Source organism: Lichenostomus cassidix, chromosome 1, assembly GCF_008360975.1.
Source record: "Lichenostomus cassidix isolate B80296 chromosome 1, HeHo_3.0, whole genome shotgun sequence".
Lineage (NCBI taxonomy): Eukaryota > Metazoa > Chordata > Aves > Passeriformes > Meliphagidae > Lichenostomus > Lichenostomus cassidix.
The window spans coordinates 114283306-114302383 of NC_139479.1; the positions used below are offsets into that span (position 1 = coordinate 114283306).

Here is a 19078-nt window from a genome sequence, read left to right on the forward strand (position 1 = left end):
CCTACATATGCTGGAACTGTAGGTTGTTTGCTTCTTTGGGTTTTCATTTGTCTGACATAAGAGCAGAAATATTATTTTAATTACTTTTTTTTTTTTAACTTTTTTTCCCCTTCTTTTAACAGAGCATTCAGAAGCTGGCTAGCCAATACTTAAAGAAGGACTGGCTTGGAATAAGAGCTGAGGAACGAAGTGATTATAGGTAATTTGCCAGTTGGATATCTCAAAATAGCTGTATTTATCATTTCAATTTGTGTCATTATTTTACTTAACAATGAACCACAGCTTTTCTGTAGTTAATGGTTTGTTTTTTTCCTTTGTAGTAGAGCACTGCCAGTTAAAAAAGAAGCTTTGTTTTCCTGAGATTAGTCTTAAATAGATGTTTATGACTTGAATATTTAGGAAGATGGGCGAAACAAAAAGCTTGACAAGACAACAACTGTAATTTGCATCTGTTTGGTTATTAATGCTTGTATCTGAATATAGATTTTAGTAAATAGCTTTAAGGTTAGAGGGATAAGTGTATGGATTTTTTCATAGGAAAAGACAGGAACAGATTTCATTTTAAGAGACTGTTCTTTGTGAAGATCAAATCTGACAGCAGGGAGGAGGCAAAGCAAGAGACAGTTGTTTACAAAACTTTTTTTCATTAACATGAAAGGTGGATAAAACATGAAACCAGAAATAACTTAGTTGCTGAAAGCCTTTGAACAGCACCTCCTAAATGCTTGGAATAAGTTTTCAGATACTTTGTTTTAATGTCTTCTTTGTGTTCTCACAAGTTTTATTTCAAACAGGAAGAAATGGTTGACCTATTTGTGTTTGGGGCTTTCAGTGCCCTCACACCATTTGTGTGTTGAGGCAGAAATGTACATAAAACACTCCCATAACACCCAGCCCCTCCTCCGTGTGGTTTGTTCCCTTCCATGCCAGGAGATCCCACAGTGCCCAGAGGTCTTCTCCAAACCTCTCCCTATTGCCAAGTGCTGAACCCAAAATGTTTGGCAAAAAGTTGAATCACGAGACAGGAACTTTATTTTTGGTACAACTTCCATTACAATTTTTGTTAAAAGTGGAGATACTTGCTAGCTCAGCACAGAGAGTTGTGCTTTGGATTTATTTTTAAAAGCAGTCTTTGGAAAAATGTGTGCTGCTGTTTTATAAACCAACCCAAGAGCTGGATTCTGATCCTTGTGGGTCTCTTGCAGTTCAGGAGATTGTATGAATCTGAATTTTCAGTGGAACACCTGACCTCCCTTTCTTCCTTCCCACACCCTCTCTGTGTTTCATTATTTTAGGAGCATGTACTCCGTGTGGAAATCACTTTTAGAAGGCACCATGCAGGTGGCCCAGTCCCGACTCAATATCTGTGAGAACTATAAAAACTTAATTTCTGAACCAGCCAGGAGTGTCCGGTGCTTTAAGGAGCAACAGCTGAAGAAGGTATTCGTGCTTTAAGAATTCCTTTTAACTTCTGTCATTTTTATGGAGAAAAAAAATGGTTTCTAGAAATCTTTTAGTGTGGCACTTCTAAAACACAGATGTGCTGTTCATCTTATAGATGTACATACCCAGCTTGGTAGAGAGGGATCAAAATTCTGAGCTGTCATCCCAAATTATAACTGCTTGGAAATGAGTCTTTTAAAAATGTGTTCCTCAGTGGGTCAAATGCATCGCAGCAAATCTCACGTTGTGCTGTAGCAATTTGGTTGGATTGGGTTTGCAGTGATAATTGCAAGCGTTTTTTGTTGGAATAGATTCTGATTTTAAGAAAAGATCCATCTGAAACCTGAAGGAATGGTTTGAGCAGTCTCCACGATGGAGAGTGGAGATTGTCCAGCCACCTCCTGTAACAGTATCACAAAGAAGTGCTCCAAAAGCTGCTTTAATTATCTGTTTAATTATCTGTAATTATCCCTGCAGAGAAAATAGTGTAGTTCCAGTGAGCTGGATATTAATTTAATTGCTTGTTGCATTTGAAAGTCATTTATGAGTGTGGGGAGGCCCTGGCACAGGTTTCCCAGAGAAGCTGTAGCTGCCCCTGCATCCCTGGCAGTGTCCAAGGCCAGGCTGGATGGGGCTTGGAGCACCCTGGGACAGTGGAAGGTGTCTCTTGAATGACAAAAAAAAAAAAAACCAACCCAAACCACAAACATTTGAACTTTGCTTGTTAAAAAGTGACAACAGAGACCCAGTTATGTGTGTTCTAGAGTAGGATTTTGTAAAATACTTGGTCACAAGTTTAAATAGATACTTGTGTAATATGAACTCCCAGTTTCTGAACAAATTATTCTGCAGCTCTTAGAAACATGTGCATTGTCTGTTTGCTGAGGGGGAAAATGAACTCGGTAAATGCTGTTTGATTTTCCTGTGGAATTTTATTTCCATTAACTTACCAAAACAGTGCTGTGGCAATTTCATATCATTCTTACTGGGTAAATAGTCTTATTTTTCTGCAAGTGTTAATAATTCAGCGTTTATGAGTCAGCAGTAGAAATGGGATCTTGAAATGTTTAAAAATCATAGAAGTTATTTTTTTCCTGCACTTTTGAATCAGCAGAACATTAAATGATTAATAATATTACATTTATCAGGGCAGTACTTCTGGTTCAGTCTTCTAATATTCTAACAGTGATATGCTTTTCCTACAACATGGAATAATCATCCACTTGGTGATATTAATTTTCCTCCACAACCAGTTTATTGTTTTACACAGTGCAGTATCTCACCCTTCCCTTTGAATTCCCAAGCAGATAAATAATGGACAGAGAAATAATTGTTCTGACCTCCAGCCAGACAAAAGCTTACCGAAATTAAAATTCAGAGTCAGCAAAATACTTGTAAGGTTACGCTGGAATACCCATCTTAAAGGGGCATTCAGTTCCTGACAATTTTTTATCCTACAGGGATACAAACCAAGATTATTTAACTCTTCTAAAATGATCTTTTTAACTACTGAGGTTATTTGATGTTTTAATTTTTTGATGCTTGCAGGAGATTTTCGGGATCAAAATCCCCACTGATGTTGCAAAACCCACATTCTTCTCACAGGCTTTTAGGTCTTTGTCAGCTGTCCATTATATACAGATTTTTTACCTTTCATGTTTCAATCATGCATCCAAAATCCCAATCCTGCCTTCCACCACTCCCCAAACCAGCCTCCAGGGAATGCACCCTATGTAGCCTTTTGCTTTATTGGTCTGCACACATCAAATAGTGGCTTTAGTGTGAATTTCGCTGGTTTTTTCAGTGCTTTATAACAGCTTCAGGGAGAACAGAATTGTGTGGTGAGAAGAGCAATTCCTGTTGGCTGCAAGTTTGTTTTTTAGAGGTGGCTGAGTGTTATTTTTTAACAGTGGGATACTGGGAAGTCAATGTTACAATGTTGGGTTACAGCAGTGCTCCTAAAGGAGGCTGCATGCATTAATAATCAGTGTCATGAAGAAGCTGAGCTGTTTTGGAGGGATCTTCACCTGGAATGAAAGCAGGCAGGGCTGTTATGATGATGTGAAAAGAGGTGAGACCTTTGGGTGGTGTTTGAGGGACTCAAAAGCAAATGGGTTTCCTTGAACTCACCCCTGGGTATTGCTGGAGCCTCCACTGACCACATCCAGCCTGTGATGTGTATAATTAAATAGAAATCCACTGGACTATCAACCTCCTGTGTATTTAATCCAGTTTGGGTAAAAGAAAGTCTTTAGTAATCTCTTCTAAAGAGAATTTTAATTCTAGACATTGATGATTCACATTGGTTTTCTTACCTAGATCCTGCTTAGCACAGATCCTTTCCCTGTTTGTTGGGTTTTTTCTTAAGCTGGCAGGGTGTCTGAAGAATTGCTGAATATAATCATTCTTCCTCTTGTTCTGTGTTTTATGTGGCAGCTTTTGCCTCATGTTTTAAATTTTAAAGAAGGGAAGATTAATCATTTTTTTTTGTATCACTTCCAGTAGATTGCCTTTGGATTTTTCCCAGTTGTATTCCGATTACTTCAACTAATTACCTCATCCAGAGCTTTCAGAACTTTTATGTTTAATGTGTGGGTTATCATTGATTTTGAACAGTTTAAACAGCAGCAGAAAGAAAAGAAGAGAGAAGGTTTTATATTCTGATCAGTTTTAAAAGACCTGCATGAATAATTGACCAGGAGTGACTTGAAGACTGCATCCTTCCCTATAAAATGCCATAAAAAGCAATAAAACAATGATAACATTATTTGGATGCAAAAAGAAGTAATATTTTGTTTCCTGAATGCTTTTTTTCAGTGCGTGGACCAGCTGACAAGGATCCAAGCTGAATTACAGGAGACAGTCAAAGATTTAGCTAAAGGCAAAAAGAAATATTTTGAGACTGAACAGATGGCTCAGGCGGTGCGGGAGAAAGCTGATATTGAGGCCAAGTATGTTTTTATAATGGCATATGTAGAAATAATTGCAGCCCCAAAAAGCACATTTGTATTAGGTTTTGCACTTGATATTTGGCTTTGGATGAGCTTGTGCCAGGTTTTCTTTACTTTTTGCTTATATACATTTTTGTAGCTGTTTCAAGCACACCCTGAGAGGAAATTAGAACTTGTTTGTGTTGGTTTCTTTAGGAAGGAAGTTCAAGTAACAGCTTTAATTTGGCATTTTCTAAGGTGTGTGTCAGCTGGCACTTTTTTGATATTAAAGCCCCCTGACTTCCTTTTCTGTCCACACATCTCAAAATTGGTATCACTCCATTTAGAGGGGGAGAGGCAACAGGACACTGTTTTTCATTTTTCAAGATATGGTTTTGGGGCTTTAGGTTTTTTCCGTTCCATGATATCCTAAAGAGGGTGATTTCCTTCCTTCCAGGAAAACAAGTAACACATGTTCTGGTTTTGGAGTCTGGCCTGTCTTATGGGAGTTTGCCACACCCTTTTTTCTTTTTCTTTAATTTTTGTTTTTAGAAGCTACTCAGAATTTCTCACAGGGAGTGAAATTATGGTTCATTGGAGATCTTTTCTGTCTTTCACTTGCTGAGGGATGATGAAAAGAACTTTAATAAAATTACTTACAATACCTGAAGAAAGTAAACAAGTACACATAAACAACCAAAAATTTGAGCTTGGGAATTTTGGAGCAGGGTCATATATAATATGCAGGTGCATATATAACACTGCAGTATTATTCAGATTAAAATAGGTATTGACTTGATTTTGTTTTCTTATTTACTTTATAAACCACCATCCTTCAGACAGCTAAAAAATACTTTTGCAGAAGTGGTGTAAAGCAATAATTTAACTTGTTGTTTTCATTTCTGTTCCAGGTCCAAACTTAGTCTTTTTCAGTCAAGAATAAGCTTGCAGAAGGCAAGTGTAAAAGTAAGTATAAAACTTGGATTTTGCTGCTCATTTTGTGAGGCAAATGCCCCAAATTGTCTGGAATCCAGAGGAGAGGGACAGCTTAGAAGGGAAATTGGTGGGATGAGGGATGAGCTGAGAGCACTGTTTGGGCAGAGTGTAGAATTCTGTGTGGAATATACACAAGGAATTTTTTTTCTAATTAGAGTTAGAGCTGTTCTTTGAAGACCACATGTGAAATTCCAGGTGCAGGAGAGAAAAATGCACCAGAAATCCCCTCACCATTAGGAAAACTTTAAATCAATGAATGCCCTAAATTTTTCTCTGTATTAACACATATGCAGACAGTTAATTTCCTATTAATGTGTGTTTGGGCATTCAGATTCTCATGATGAGCTCTGTTTTAACTTGTTGCAGTTAAAAGCTCGCCGATCCGAGTGCAATTCCAAGGCTATCCATGCCAGGAATGACTATCTCCTCACTTTAGCTGCTGCCAATGCACACCAGGATCGCTACTATCAAACAGACCTAGTAAACATCATGAAGGTAAGGAGGCTGGATTGTGCCTGCCGTTGGAAATTGGGAAAATCTGGGAAGCAGAGGGAGGGAACAGAGTCCTGCTTTGACTTTTCCAGTGAGCTGCCATGGATGAGAGGGAAGGTAGAGCCTGCAGTGATGTCTAAAAAACTTGGAACCAGCTTTCAGTCCCAAAACTAAACTGTAACCTTAATTTTATCATTCACTTATTTTCTGAAAAACTCCCTTGGATAAAGGAATCAGGTTTGTCAAACTAAGCCCTGTATTTTCCTGTTGTAAGGAAACTGGAGATTTTTTAGTTCTTTAGTACCATATTCCAAAATCCTTTTTTTCCTGTATCTGATCAGAACACTTCTTTATGGTGTGATTAATGAACTAGAATTATTAAATATCTTGATTTCCAAACTATGGATTTTAGGGAACAGCAATCAGTGTTCCTGTTCTCACCTGTGGCAGTTTGCCAGGTCAAGGCAGGAGTAGATACTTGAACTCAGAGGAAATGACACACTTAAAAAGTTCAAATTTGATTGCTCACAGTTATTTTTGCTTAAATATCACCCTAGAATTAATTAAATGTTCACTATTTCTGTGGCTTTGAATTAGAGAGTTACAGATAAGTTGTAAAATCAGCTAATTCACATTTTATCTGTTTGCATTTCACATGTTGACATTTTTGAACTTTAATTTCCTCTTTACAAACTATTTCCAGGCAGGGTGATACAGAAGTCTGTCATTTGCATTTTAAATTGCTTTCTTGGAGAACTAGCATAGAGTTATGACAAATCCCTGTGTTATCAGCATTCCTTTGCATTTTGAGGAGGAAATACTGATGTGTTGATGTGAAAAGTGCATGAGATAAAAAATGAGAGCACCAAAGGCATCCTCCTGCTTTTCCCTCTGTGTGTGTGTGTGGTTGTGCTGTTCTGATAGTAAAACACGAGTGTTTGTGCTGACTGAATGTTTAGTGCATGGAAATGCTCATAAAGAATTTCCCTGTGGTGGTGGTGGAGATAAAATTACTAATTGATGCTTACATATGATAATTCCATACTTACATGCGTGGTTGGCTGTCATCACTTAATGCTCCTACTTGGAAGCAATTCCAGAAGTGAATTGAATATGCTCACAACAAAACAAACAAAAAGGGTGTTTGTAATAATTTTTAAAAATGAACAAATAGCCCTGGTATATTTTTTTTCAAGCCTCTCTCAAGCTGAACCTTTCTTCCATACAGAGAAAAACTTGTAACTTATCCTTTTATATAAATAGTTGTGGTTCACTGAAAGCCTAAGTGCTTTCATCCAGCCAAATTGCTCTGGAAGGAAAGGACAACACTCAGGGTTTATTTTTTTGCATCTCTCAGATATTTATAGCAGTTGAATCTCTTTGTCTGGTAAACAAAAGTGTGTTTTTAATGAAGAGCTGTAAATTTGGGTCTCTTGCACTGTTGGTCATGAGCTAAACTCTGTGGGAACAAACCCAGATGGCCTGAAAATGGGGTCATTATCTGGAGCAAGTCAAAGGCAAGGTCCCAAATTGATGTGGCTACTGGAGATTTTAGGAGAGAGGGGGAAAATCTTCAGGAAAACCGAGGATAATGCATCACTGGGCTCCAATTCCTTCATCCAGGAGCTCTAATGTAAATTCAAGTGTGACACTGCTTAAATATATAAATAAATACAATGGAAGCAGCACTTTGTAATATGGAAGGAGATTTGCTGGCAGAGTCCTGGTTTCTCCTGTCTCCTGCTGAAATGCATGGGGGAACCACACTCTATGAAGTACAGAAAAAATGATTATTTTATTTAGCAGAATGATTTAATTCAGATAGAGAAGGAGCTGGAAGAAAGCAGACCATTTGAAGGTGAAGAATCATCCAGTATAAGGAAATGTACAATGACTGAGAGATGGAGCAAGATCTTGCCAATTTTGGTTGACCAGGCAGAAAAGAGCATATGAAATTAATGTTAAAATAGAAATGCAGTAACTTGGGGAAAAAATCGCTTCCTAGAGAATAAAGAACTCTGAATAGCCATTAGCATTTTTGAAAGAGATGCTAGAACTGGAAAATGGAATGAAAGATAAAGAAATGGAGACATCTGTGAAATGTTTCTAATCTCCAGGTGACATCAGTGGGAAGGGAGGATTTTGGAAGCATATTCCACCCTTCCAGCACAGTTCTTGTTTCATTAGGTTGAGCGTTGGTTTGAGCCAGTATATGTTACATGCTATAATGCAGTTGTAGTATCTAAACTAAACATCTTTGCTAATGTGTTGTGATTAATATTCTAAAAATGTGTTTTATCTCAATATTAGTAAGTCCTTAGGTATTCCTGTAGTGCCACGTGATGTCTGTGTTTCCCCATTTAGCTGTCCTGGAGCTGATCTTTGATCTGCTCAGGGCTCTCCACATTTCTAAATCACATCAAGTATCTCCTCAAACTGTCCAGATTCTGGTCCCACTGCCTGTTTTTCTAGTTGTTACCCAAAGATGATAAAATCTTCAGAGATGGAACAAACACATGAAAACTTTCCAGCTGATCCTTGACTATATTACTGTATATAACATCTACAAATGTTTCAGAGATTTGGCTGCCTCTTCCCATCCTTATATTAAATTACCTTTTATGTCAGTAGGCTAAAAGCTGACTTACTTATTATAAAATAGGACCATGGAATGTTATGGGATGTGGACATCAAAGGGTGGTCCTGGCATCCTGTGTGAGTTGAGCTGGACACAGGCAGAGTCCTTGCCCACCTTGTCTTGCTGACAGGCTGGACAGTGGATCTTGAGTGGTTTTCAACAATAAAATCCAATAATGAAAGGCTGGTGTTAAGAGAAAGGAGGGGTGGAGGTGTTTTGCAGCCACAATGTTGGTTTATGCCTGCACGAGGTGTTTGCAAACTGTTGGGAAAGTATGACATGTGCTGGCCTGAGCCACCTTGGGCTGCTCCCAAGAGGAAGCTGCTGCTGGCTTTGTTCCTCTGTCTGGCTCTGGAATGTGCTGCCCCGTGACAAGTGAATCACAAATGCACCTTGTGGCCTTCTTTCATTTTCTGTCACAGGCAACAAAAGGACCTTTTCATAGCCAGGGTTCCTGGTACACACAGCTCCTGCTCATTTTCTGTGGTTTAGAGTATGTTACTTTATTTTGCAACATTTTTATGCAGAGAAGAAAAAGTGATGGCTCTGCTGTCTTTGTAACTGTGAAAGCCAAACAGGGATGCTTGAAAATACGAAATGCTTCCAACATTTTTAATGGAATGAAGAATTGTTCCTACTGTGCCATCCTAGTTTTCCAGTTACACCACTAAATAAGGAGTAAAGCCATTCTAGGTCTCCATTTAGAAAATATTTAAATCCTTTCTTTTTATCTGTCTTTTTATGTCCAGAATTTACATCTGGCCAACTTAGGTCACAGACCTGAGCTCTGCATTACAATCTCTGTAGTGAAATTAAAACTCCCCCAAAGCACAGACTAAATAAAGCTTGGCAATGTTTAATTCTTTGCCAGTTTCCTGACAAGCTGCTTAGGAAGAGTTGCCATCACCTGAGTGTGAAAGTACAGTCCACAAATCCTTTTTTTGTTGTTGACAACAAATAAGTTGTCTGCCAGGTGTTTAGGTTTTTACTTTAAACTGAGGTGAGAAGGAGGTCTAAGATAATGTCAATTCAGGGCTGTTTTGATACCCATCCTTTTATAAACATCATCATTTTGTAATGCTCTACTCTTAATTCTGTAAGTTACCCTCATCAACCACCTCAAGGAATGACTTTACACAGCAACTTATGATGAGGAAATGTTGGCATGAAAAGAAAAAGGCAGGTGTGCTGGACACTTTAAATAGTTCTGAGATTATCTAAAGAAAGAAAGAGGGAACAAAAACTTAGATTTCAGAATCACAGAACAGTTTGGATTGGAAGGGACCTTAAAGCCCATCTAGTCCCACTCCCATGGGCAGGGACACCTTCCACTGTCTCAGGTAACTCCAGCCTGGCCTGGAACAATTCCAGGGATCCAGGGGCAGCCACAGCTTCTCTGGGCAGCCTGTGCCAGAGCTGAGGAACTGGTTACAAGTACTGCTGCGTTTTTTATGAACACAGAAAATTTTTTTGTAAGGTAGTACCAGCAGGTATTTCTAAATTAGGCTCTTTTAAAAAAATAATTTCATATCATGGCTCGTGTGGGCTTTTGTGTTTGAGGGAGAACAGTGTCAAAAGCTGGTGTGCTTTGTCTTTGTGGTTTCAGTGGTTTCTTTTATCGTGTTGTGATTGTCAGGCTGCTTTTCTGGCTTTTTCTGTACTTTCCAGTTTGCTTGACACAAGGAAGTGGATTTGTGTAATTTGGCTCTTGTTCTTGATCAGAGTTCTTGTGATGTTTTGAATGAAAACTTTGTTACATCATTTCCCTGCAACAGCCCTGTGCTCACGTGTGGGTGACAGTAAGAGCACAAGTTACAGCAGTGCTTTGTTAATTTCAGAGGTTGATTTTTAAAATTACAGGTGAGGTGTGGCTTTTCCACATCCTTGCCTGTTTTTAAGGATTCTGATAGAGGAAGACATCTGGCTGACTTCCAAGTGATGAGCAACCTGATGTATCTGACCCTGCTCTGAGTGCAGAGGTTGAACCAATAACTCTCTTGCAAATCTGAATTATTCTGTCATTCCTTAAAACTACATTATTTGGTAGGAAGGTTCTCCTTGGCATTCCATGCCTTCTGCTTTCTGGGGTTTTCTTTCTGCTGTTAACTGGAGTAATTGCATGACCCAGCAGTGCTGGAACCTTCATGTTCTGGTGAGCCCTGGTTTTTATTTGTTAGAATGGTTGGGAGTTTTTGTGAAGCTGTGTTGACTTCTCTGTTTTCAGCATAGTCATCCATCACTTTTCCCTAGCACTTTCAATGATCATTTCAAACAAATGTAAATGCAGGCTCCAAACATGACTTGCACAAATGAGATTCAGCTGGAGCTGGCAGTGTTTATAAAAATGACCCCAAATTGAGGACTTGGTGGCTTTCAGTTAATAATTTGCTTTATGCCTTGAAATTATTAGGATGTGTGTGGCAAAGGGTTCTTTCCCCTGGTGGCTCTGTCTGAATTGAAAAATAAGTTGACATGGTAGCTGAAAGTCTTAAATTGGCTCAGGAACGTTGTCCCAGCGCTGCTGTGTCCTGTATAAATAAAAGGGTACCATTTGCATCAGCATGTATTTCTGTAGCCTCTGGAACAAGCAGAACCAATATTATCACTGGAAGAAATCAATTTACGTCCATGTTATTGTTTTAGACTTTCTGGAATGATTTTGAAGCACCCAGGGGATTCCTTCTTTAAAATGGAAAGTCTGCCCCTCAGTGAAAAAAACAGCATTAAGATAAAGTAATTCTGAAGTCACCAGAGATTGCCATTTGCTTCTATAAATCCCTTTTATTATTTCAGTGCTACCAATTCTTTCAAGATCCTGTAAAACTCCCTAAAAATGCAGCAGGGACTTGTGCAAGTGAAAGAACTATTGTTTCACTTCTGGTTCTTGTCAGCTGCAAGCCACAAATATTTTGTAATCCCAGTTAAGCCAGGCGTGGATGGCGTTATCTCCAGAATCAGATGGGCACTGGAGCTTTCCTTCCCAGGCAGATGAGAGTGCTTGGCTCCCTCATGTTCATTCCCACAAGGGAGGGTGGCTGAGGGGAGCATGCCCAGCACATGATCCCAGTGTTCCAGAAGATGCTCATTGTAGCCTCCACAGCAGCTGATCCTCATCCCACGCTGTTTTCCCATCCAGGGACATGGGGCTGTGTGCTGATGTGCACATAAAACCTGGGGGAAAAAATTCCAGGTTGTAGTGTGATCATGCATCCAACATGAATTATTGGATAATTAATACACAACCGTGCTGTCTTGTTCAGTGCTTTTCTTAAATGTTTATCTCTGTCATTCCTAGTTCGTACCTGAGCAGGGCCTTAGAGAATTTCAGCTCCTTCACAGTCTGTGGAATATGTGCTAAATAGAGTTTGGAGCACTTGGATTCCAGCTGACTGTGAGTTAAAGTTTGTAGGGAAGTGAAAAGAGGATTTGCAGTGAAAGTGCAATTTGTTGTGCTAATTTGGGTAAAATCACAGTCAGGGGAGGTTCACTGGCCTTAACAATAAGTGGTATTTTCACCATCAGCCATGGTATGTAAATGTCATAGAGTCACAGAATGGTTTGAGTGGGAAGGGATCTTAAAGCCCATCCAGTGCCACCTCTGCCATGGGCAGAGACACCTTCCACTGTCCCTGGTGTTCCAAGCCCTGTCCAGCCTGGCCTTGCACACTGCCAGGGATGCAGGGGCAGCCACAGCTTCTCTGGGCAACCTGTGCCAGGGCCTCCCCACCCTCCCAGGGGAGAATTCCTTCCCAATATCCCATTTAACCCTGCCCTCTAATTCTTATATTTCCATTTATATTTTAAATTTTTCTTAAACAGAATATGTGTTTTCAGTTTCAAATCCACCACTCACCCCCTGAAAAATTACATTGCTCACCACACAGCCTTTCATGCGACCTTGAGACACAGGAGTGGGTCTGAGTCACAACTATTTCTGTTGTAAAGATGAAAAAGTGTGATGGTCACATTGGCCTGGTGACAGTCAGTTTGTCCCACCTCGTGTTTTAATCACAATCCCTTGGTAAAGCATTTGACCCAAAGAAGCACATTTATTTCAGGGATCCAAGTGTTCATTCCGCCTTGGCAGGGGAGTGTAGTGTAAAGGCAGCATGGCAAAGTCTGATATGGAACTCAGGGAATTTAATTATCTTAAAACAGTGACCATTGTTTTATGGTGAAATAAATTATTTCTTGATCATGCTGCTGACTTTTCAGTGTGGTTTCCTTTGGTATTTTTTCAGAAATTACTTCAGAAGGGGGTTGATTATAAAAGTGCAGAGTGTGATTTTACAGATACTTAGGAGAGAAAGGTATTCCCCCTGGTCCTGTCCCTCCATCCCTTGTCCCCAGTCCCTCTCCAGCTCTCCTGGAGTCCCTTTAGGCCCTGGCAGGAGTCTAGTTGAGGAAGGTGGCAGAAAAGTTTAAAACAGTTTTTTTCCCATTTAAAGATTTTTATGTAGAAACTGTTTAGGATTTGAATGGGGCTTCAAGGTATTTTTGTCAGCTGTCGTAAACCCGCTCGCTCTGAGCAGGAAATGAAACTGCCATCTTGTTTCAAAGCCACACTGTAACACAATGAGAACAGTTCCCAAAATACCTCCCTGTGCCAGACAGCAGCCTTGGGGCTGCTCCGGAGGCATGGTCCAGCTCAGGAAGCACCTGGTCTGCTCCGTTTGGGAGGCAGGTGGGGCAACCAGGCTTTAACTAGAAACATGCAGCATTCCTGGGTTAGCATTGATGGAGACAGACATCCCAAACAGATCCTTCTGTGGGTTTTGTTTGCTTGAGGGCTTTGTTTTTAGCAACTCCTGATTCGCTGCAAGAATTGAAGAAGCAGGGGAAAGATCCTTTTTTCCTTCAGCGTTTTGTTTTTTTCCCCTACTGTTACTTGTAAGCGCTGAATGTTTCACTGATTTACCTGGAATGTTCCTGTTTCCATTGAAACTGGGGGAAAAACTCGTGGGTCATTCTTAAAATTGAATGTGTGGCACAGGTGTTGTCCTGTTAAATGAGATACTGAACTGATAATTGTCCTGTTAAATGAGATATTAAACTGCAATAGTTACTGAAAATGTGGAGGCCTTAGAGCCCCTTCCAGTGCCTAAAGGGGCTCCAAGAGAGCTGGAGAGGGACTTGGGACAAGGGATGGAGGGACAGGACACAGGGAACTGCTTCCCACTGCCAGAGGGCAGGGATGGATGGGATATTGGGAAGGAATTCCTGGCTTTGAGGGTAGTGAGGCCCTGGCACAGGGTGCCCAGAGAAGCTGTGGCTGCCCCTGGATCCCTGGAAGTGTCCAAGGCCAGGCTGGACAGGGCTTGGAGCAACCTGGGCTAGTGGAAGGTGTCCCTGCCCATGGTAGGGGTAGAATTAGATGCTTTTAAGGTCTTTCTCCACCCAAACCATCCTGGGATTCTGTGACTCATCTTCTGTCATCAGTTTCAGGACAAAACGTTTCTGAGTGACTTCACTAATGAAAGCAGTGGAAGAATTATAACAAGGAGATAAAGCCCAAAATAGCACAAGGCCAATAAGTGTGAGATAGAAAATGTCACACTGAATTGGAAGTTTAATTAAATCCTAAAAAAAGTTACAGGAAAAATGGTTTCTAATCTACAGTTTCCTTGCTGAGAGGGAGGCAAACCTGGAAAGTTTTCACAGAGCTTTGAGGGTTTCATAGAACCCAGCTGTCAAATTTGGAGGGGTTCTTTATGCTTTCAGCTTCCAGAGCTCTGCTATGTTGGGAGACAGTGCAGGTATTTTGAGATGGCTGGAGGTGAGGAGATGCTCATTCCCTGTGTGGACAAGGGTTATTTGAGCTCTGGTTTTTGCACAGTCTTTAGCAAACTTCCTTGCCTTGGAATCCCTTCCTGCAGCTGGAAATTCTTATTTAGCTTTTACAGATTGCTAAGGAGATAATGAATGGTAAAGCTGGCCCAGAAGCTCAGTCATGGGAAGAGGAGGAGTGGGAATGCTCCAGTGTGATTTGTCTACCTACCTGCAGGTTTGATCCCCAAAAATAAAACTGCCATCTGTTCAAGTTGTCATCTCTGCTAAAAAAGCTTTGCAGGCAGGATAGACCGCCCTGGTGTGGTGGGAAGCAAATATTCCCTGCCTTAGATCCATAACTCCTGGTGACTGACAAGCTGGAATGGTGTCGTTCAGCTGAACGAGGATATTATTTTATAATGTTTTACAAATTACCAAAGCCCTAAGGTAATTGCTTGTAGGAGTGGAATGCTAATTAAAGGAATTAATGTCTCTCTGGTATTCCCAGCATTGCTCATGGATAATGGGAAGAACCTTTTTCCATGCACTGCTTCATCCCAGCTCACTTCCCACTTGGCACCAGCATTGCCCAAGGCATCCTTCCATGAGGACCTTTTAAAAATCCTCATGGATTTTTAAAACTTCAGGAAAGTTTCAGTGCTTGGGTTCCAGGTTTTTAATCTCGCACAGAAGTCATGGGGAGCTGAAAATGATTCAAAATTAAAATTTTTTTAATTGTTTGAAAGAGTCGTGACAATATTCTGGTGTTTGGGTGCCTGAATTTTCTTGGAGAAACTTCTTTTGAATGAAGTGTTAAGCCAGGTATGTGGAGAAGGGTAGAATCAGGTTTCTAGTTCAAGCTCAAGAGTATTAGAAATCAAAGTTTTTAACTGCTTGTCTTAATCAAATAGTACAGTGTTTATTATATTAGACTTTAATTTAATGGTTGATAATTCAATTTAATAAAAGATATATTATAAAAAAGATACAGAATCCCAACAAAAAGCTGGTTAAAGAGAGGATGGCAAGTTTGAAAAATACCTTTTTTTTCTGTGTACAATCTTCACAAATGTTTGTGCCTCTGTGTATACCCAAATAAATCAACAACTTTTAATAGCTGATCCACTTCTGTCAGGCTTTGTTCTTCTCGCTGGACACTTCGTCCAGTTGGATTCAGTCTCAGTGTATTCAGTTGGATTATTGTAGTGTATTTTTATGATATTCATGTATGACTTTAGATACAAATCCCTGAATTCTGTGTCTCAGCATTCCCACTGAGCACAGACCCTTCTCTCTGGCTGGGTCTGGGATCCCCATTTCTAATTTAAAAGGGGATATTGGATCATTCAGTGAATTAACTTTGCTGAAAGGCTCAATTTGTTTAATAGCAAAGACTAAGCACTAAAGACAGCCTTGTATCAAAGAAATCCCAACCCTGCCAGATCCTTGGGATGTCTCTTCCTGTGTGATTTCCATCACTTGCTCTGCTCTGCCCACACAGTGTCAGGAGGGCCTCTGAGCAGTGGCACTGGGAAATTAAGTAGTTTTTAAACAGGTTTGAGCATTAATCCTACAGGGCTGAAAGAAGTTTGAAAAGAAGCTTAACTTTAATGCAGTTATGTTCAACAAATACTGTCAGGACAGTAAAATTATTTAGGTGTTCCCAGTCAGGCCACACTTCAGAAGTGATTTAATTAAAATATTTAACTGCACTAGATCCTATTTTTGTTCATTTTGGTGTTGACTTTGTTACCCATCATTATCTCCTATCAAGTAGAAGAAGGTTATAAAATCCTCTCAGCTTCTGGAGAAAATGGTGTGACTGCTGATTCCATCAGTCCATGTTCAGGAATACTGCTTGGAATACTGCTGGGAATGGGGATTCTGTGCCAGACTTCAGGATGGGGGTGAGGGGAATCTCTGTAAAAGGGAGAAACCTTTCACAGGATTTTAAATTACGGACTTCAGACTCAAATTATCTTTGTCCTCACCCACTGGTGCTTATAAGGAGTGCAGGCATAAATTGTTTGTGTGATTCCCCTGGGGATAATTGAGAATGGGCTTCTAAAAGTAATAAACCATAATTGGTACGTGGAATTCCCAAGTGGGGATTGGGAAACCTGGATTAATCTTCTCTGCTGCAAGGCAGCTGCCATACCTTTGGCATTGCCCCCACCATGTTGTTTCCTTTATTATGGGAGATAATTTCTTTCATTGTTCTGTGAGTCCATAATTGTTGCAGTAATCACAGTGCTGTGACTCTGGGCCGTTTTCCTTTTAAGAATGCATTTGTGTAGATTACAAAAATTCCTAAAAATAGTTTTGTTGGATTGGGTCCTTGTATTTTAGTGTGACTGGCAGAGTAATCCTTTTGTAGGGTGCCTGTTGAGGAACATGGGGTTCTCTATGTGAGATATACTCTGTCCTTTTCATATTGCTTAATTATTTCATCTATTAGCATAAAATCTAATTGAATTTGTAATTTGAATTGGAAAAATACCTGAATATTTTGAATATCCCAACAAGACCATTCATGCTTTGGATGAGACAGAGCAATGTTACATTTGTAGGACCACATCAAGCTGCAGGTTGTGTCTCTTTGGCATGATAAGAATCTGAAACGCTTGGGAATGTATTAAATTATTGAAATTTTTAATATTGGGATATTTCCATCTCTGAACCTACTCTGTGAGCAGCTTTTGAATAGCCTGTTCACTGAATACAGGTGACTTCAAACCCGCAGAGAGAAAACAAACAGATGGAAGTGATAAATCCAAGGAGCAGTTAGGAACAACAGCCTGTGTTGGGGCAGAAAAGGTTTTGTTGAAGATATTTATCTGAAGAAGTAAATGAAAATCACAGTGCACAAAAAAATTGCCTGGCGTTAAAATGATAATACAGAGATTGAATCAACTGAATTAAAACCTAAACCCAGCGAAATAGGTGGTTAAAAACTTGGAAGGGTGCAAAAGGGAAAACAAAAGCTCCTGAAGAATGTTTATGCTCAGTATCTGATTTTCTTTTTTACTCTTTTTTAGTGCGTTTTATCTGCCAAGAGTGTGTTTTTAGGAAAATACTCGTTTCTTAATTTTTTTAAGAATGTATTTTTAAAAAAACAATTTTAAGAAAATATTTTAAGGACAATATTTATTAAGAAACATTGGGATTTGGTGTGAAATGCATTTCCATGTGCATACTTATGTCAGTTTAAAGTTTCTCTCCCTTAGTTTGTGTTGTCATAATATAGAAAAGATTTGGATTTATCCAAGCTTGTGTCTGAGTCAAGGATGATTCACCTGCAGCATGAAAGCTCCTATGGAGACTTGCTGGTAAATCCACACCTTTGACACAGTGGAATTCTGTAAGGAAAAATTCCCAGAGCTTTCTTGGAGATGTTTCTCTGTGTGTGATTTGCTCTTCCAGGAGCTAAAACCCATCATGGCTCTGTCCTGTTCTTGAGCAAAGTTCATTTCTTTAACTTACCTTCCAAATCATATGAAAATACCAAACTATTTGCTCAGCTGAGCAGCAAAATAATTTATTGTTGGGTGAGAAGAAGAGAACAATACAGACAGAGTGCACACCTTACTGCTGTTCTACAAACTGTGATGACGATCTTGTGGTCAACAGAAGAATCTGTGAAGAGCAGAAATGGTGTCAAAGTGCTGAAGGATTTAAATGCACATTTTCCCATGTCAAGGAAGCCAATTATTACTGGCATGAGCAGTGCAGAGCCCTCTGTACTCTCCAGATGCAAAGATAAAATGATGGTGACAGCCCTGCCACAAAGTCATCTTCCAAGTGTTGGATTTGAGCCAGGACATTTTTTTTCCCTGAGGAGGAGGAAGTACAAGAGCAAAGATGCAGTTTATTAAAAATTCATCCTGTCAGAAGAAGAATCCCTTTGGGATTTATTCCAGAGCTGTGCAAAAAAAAAAGCATAATAGGTCCAAGAGCTTTTCGGAGATACTTTTGGGGAATGTATTTCTAGATATTCCTAGAATCTGTTTTCATCTTCCAGGGTTTTTTAAGCCTTGCATGGTAGAATTTGAAGAGCTGGTTTTCCATGCTTATGACAATGTCACATCAGGGTGTTCTCATGCATTTCAGTGGACTTATTCTTGAACACTGGAGAGTTAATTTAATGCTGTCTCCATCAGGGTACAGTCAGCCTTGTGGGAATTAAAAGGAATTATAAAGGAGATTTCCTTCCATGCCTGTGTTCACCTACCAGACCCTCATCCTAAAATGTGACAGCTACAGGGCACTGCCATGAGATGTGTGGAGGCAAATCTTGTTATTATCATTAATTTTGCTTATTCTTGTTTTAAAGGGGCATTTTCCTTGGACTGGGGGAGGGTGACAGGCGTCTGCTGGTGGCTGTTCCATATTTTTCTGTGCTCAGAGGAGGCTGCAGCGCCCCAACAACAAAGGTTTTGTCCGTAAAAACAATGACCCTCGCGAAATTGTAAAGGAACAAAATGATGTGCAGAACAATCATCAAGTGACTAATGAGAGCAAACAAAGAACTTGCAAACAAGCCCCAAACTCCTGACAGCAGAAAACACAAAGCTCTGGGGTAAGGGAAAGTGCAGAGTGTGTTCATGGGCACCCAGCTGAAAGGAACTTGGGGCTCTTGTGGTCTTCCAGTGTTCATTGTTCCCGTGTTAGCTGTGCTGAGAGCTCCTCCAGGGTGTGGGAGAAGAGGAAACTCCGAGCTTCATCCAGCCTGGTTGATTTAAAGGGGCACTTTATGTCTTACAGTTAGTTTCATCATGTTGTCTTTCTGCCTCTTGGTCTGCTGTGTTTA

General features: G+C 39.9%; 1 protein-coding gene across 4 annotated transcripts in view; it reads left to right on the forward strand.

Moving 5' to 3' along the window:
• FCHSD2 (FCH and double SH3 domains 2) overlaps window positions 1-19078 on the forward strand; it is a 120309-nt gene that overhangs the window by 60662 nt on the left and 40569 nt on the right. For all 4 annotated transcript variants that reach the window (XM_085078044.1, XM_085078049.1, XM_085078026.1 and 1 more), the window contains exons 4-8: window positions 123-199; window positions 1296-1440; window positions 4261-4394; window positions 5285-5339; window positions 5736-5864. In XM_085078044.1, the coding sequence (XP_084934170.1) occupies window positions 123-199; window positions 1296-1440; window positions 4261-4394; window positions 5285-5339; window positions 5736-5864 (540 nt within the window). The remainder of the gene's footprint in view (window positions 1-122; window positions 200-1295; window positions 1441-4260; window positions 4395-5284; window positions 5340-5735; window positions 5865-19078) is intronic.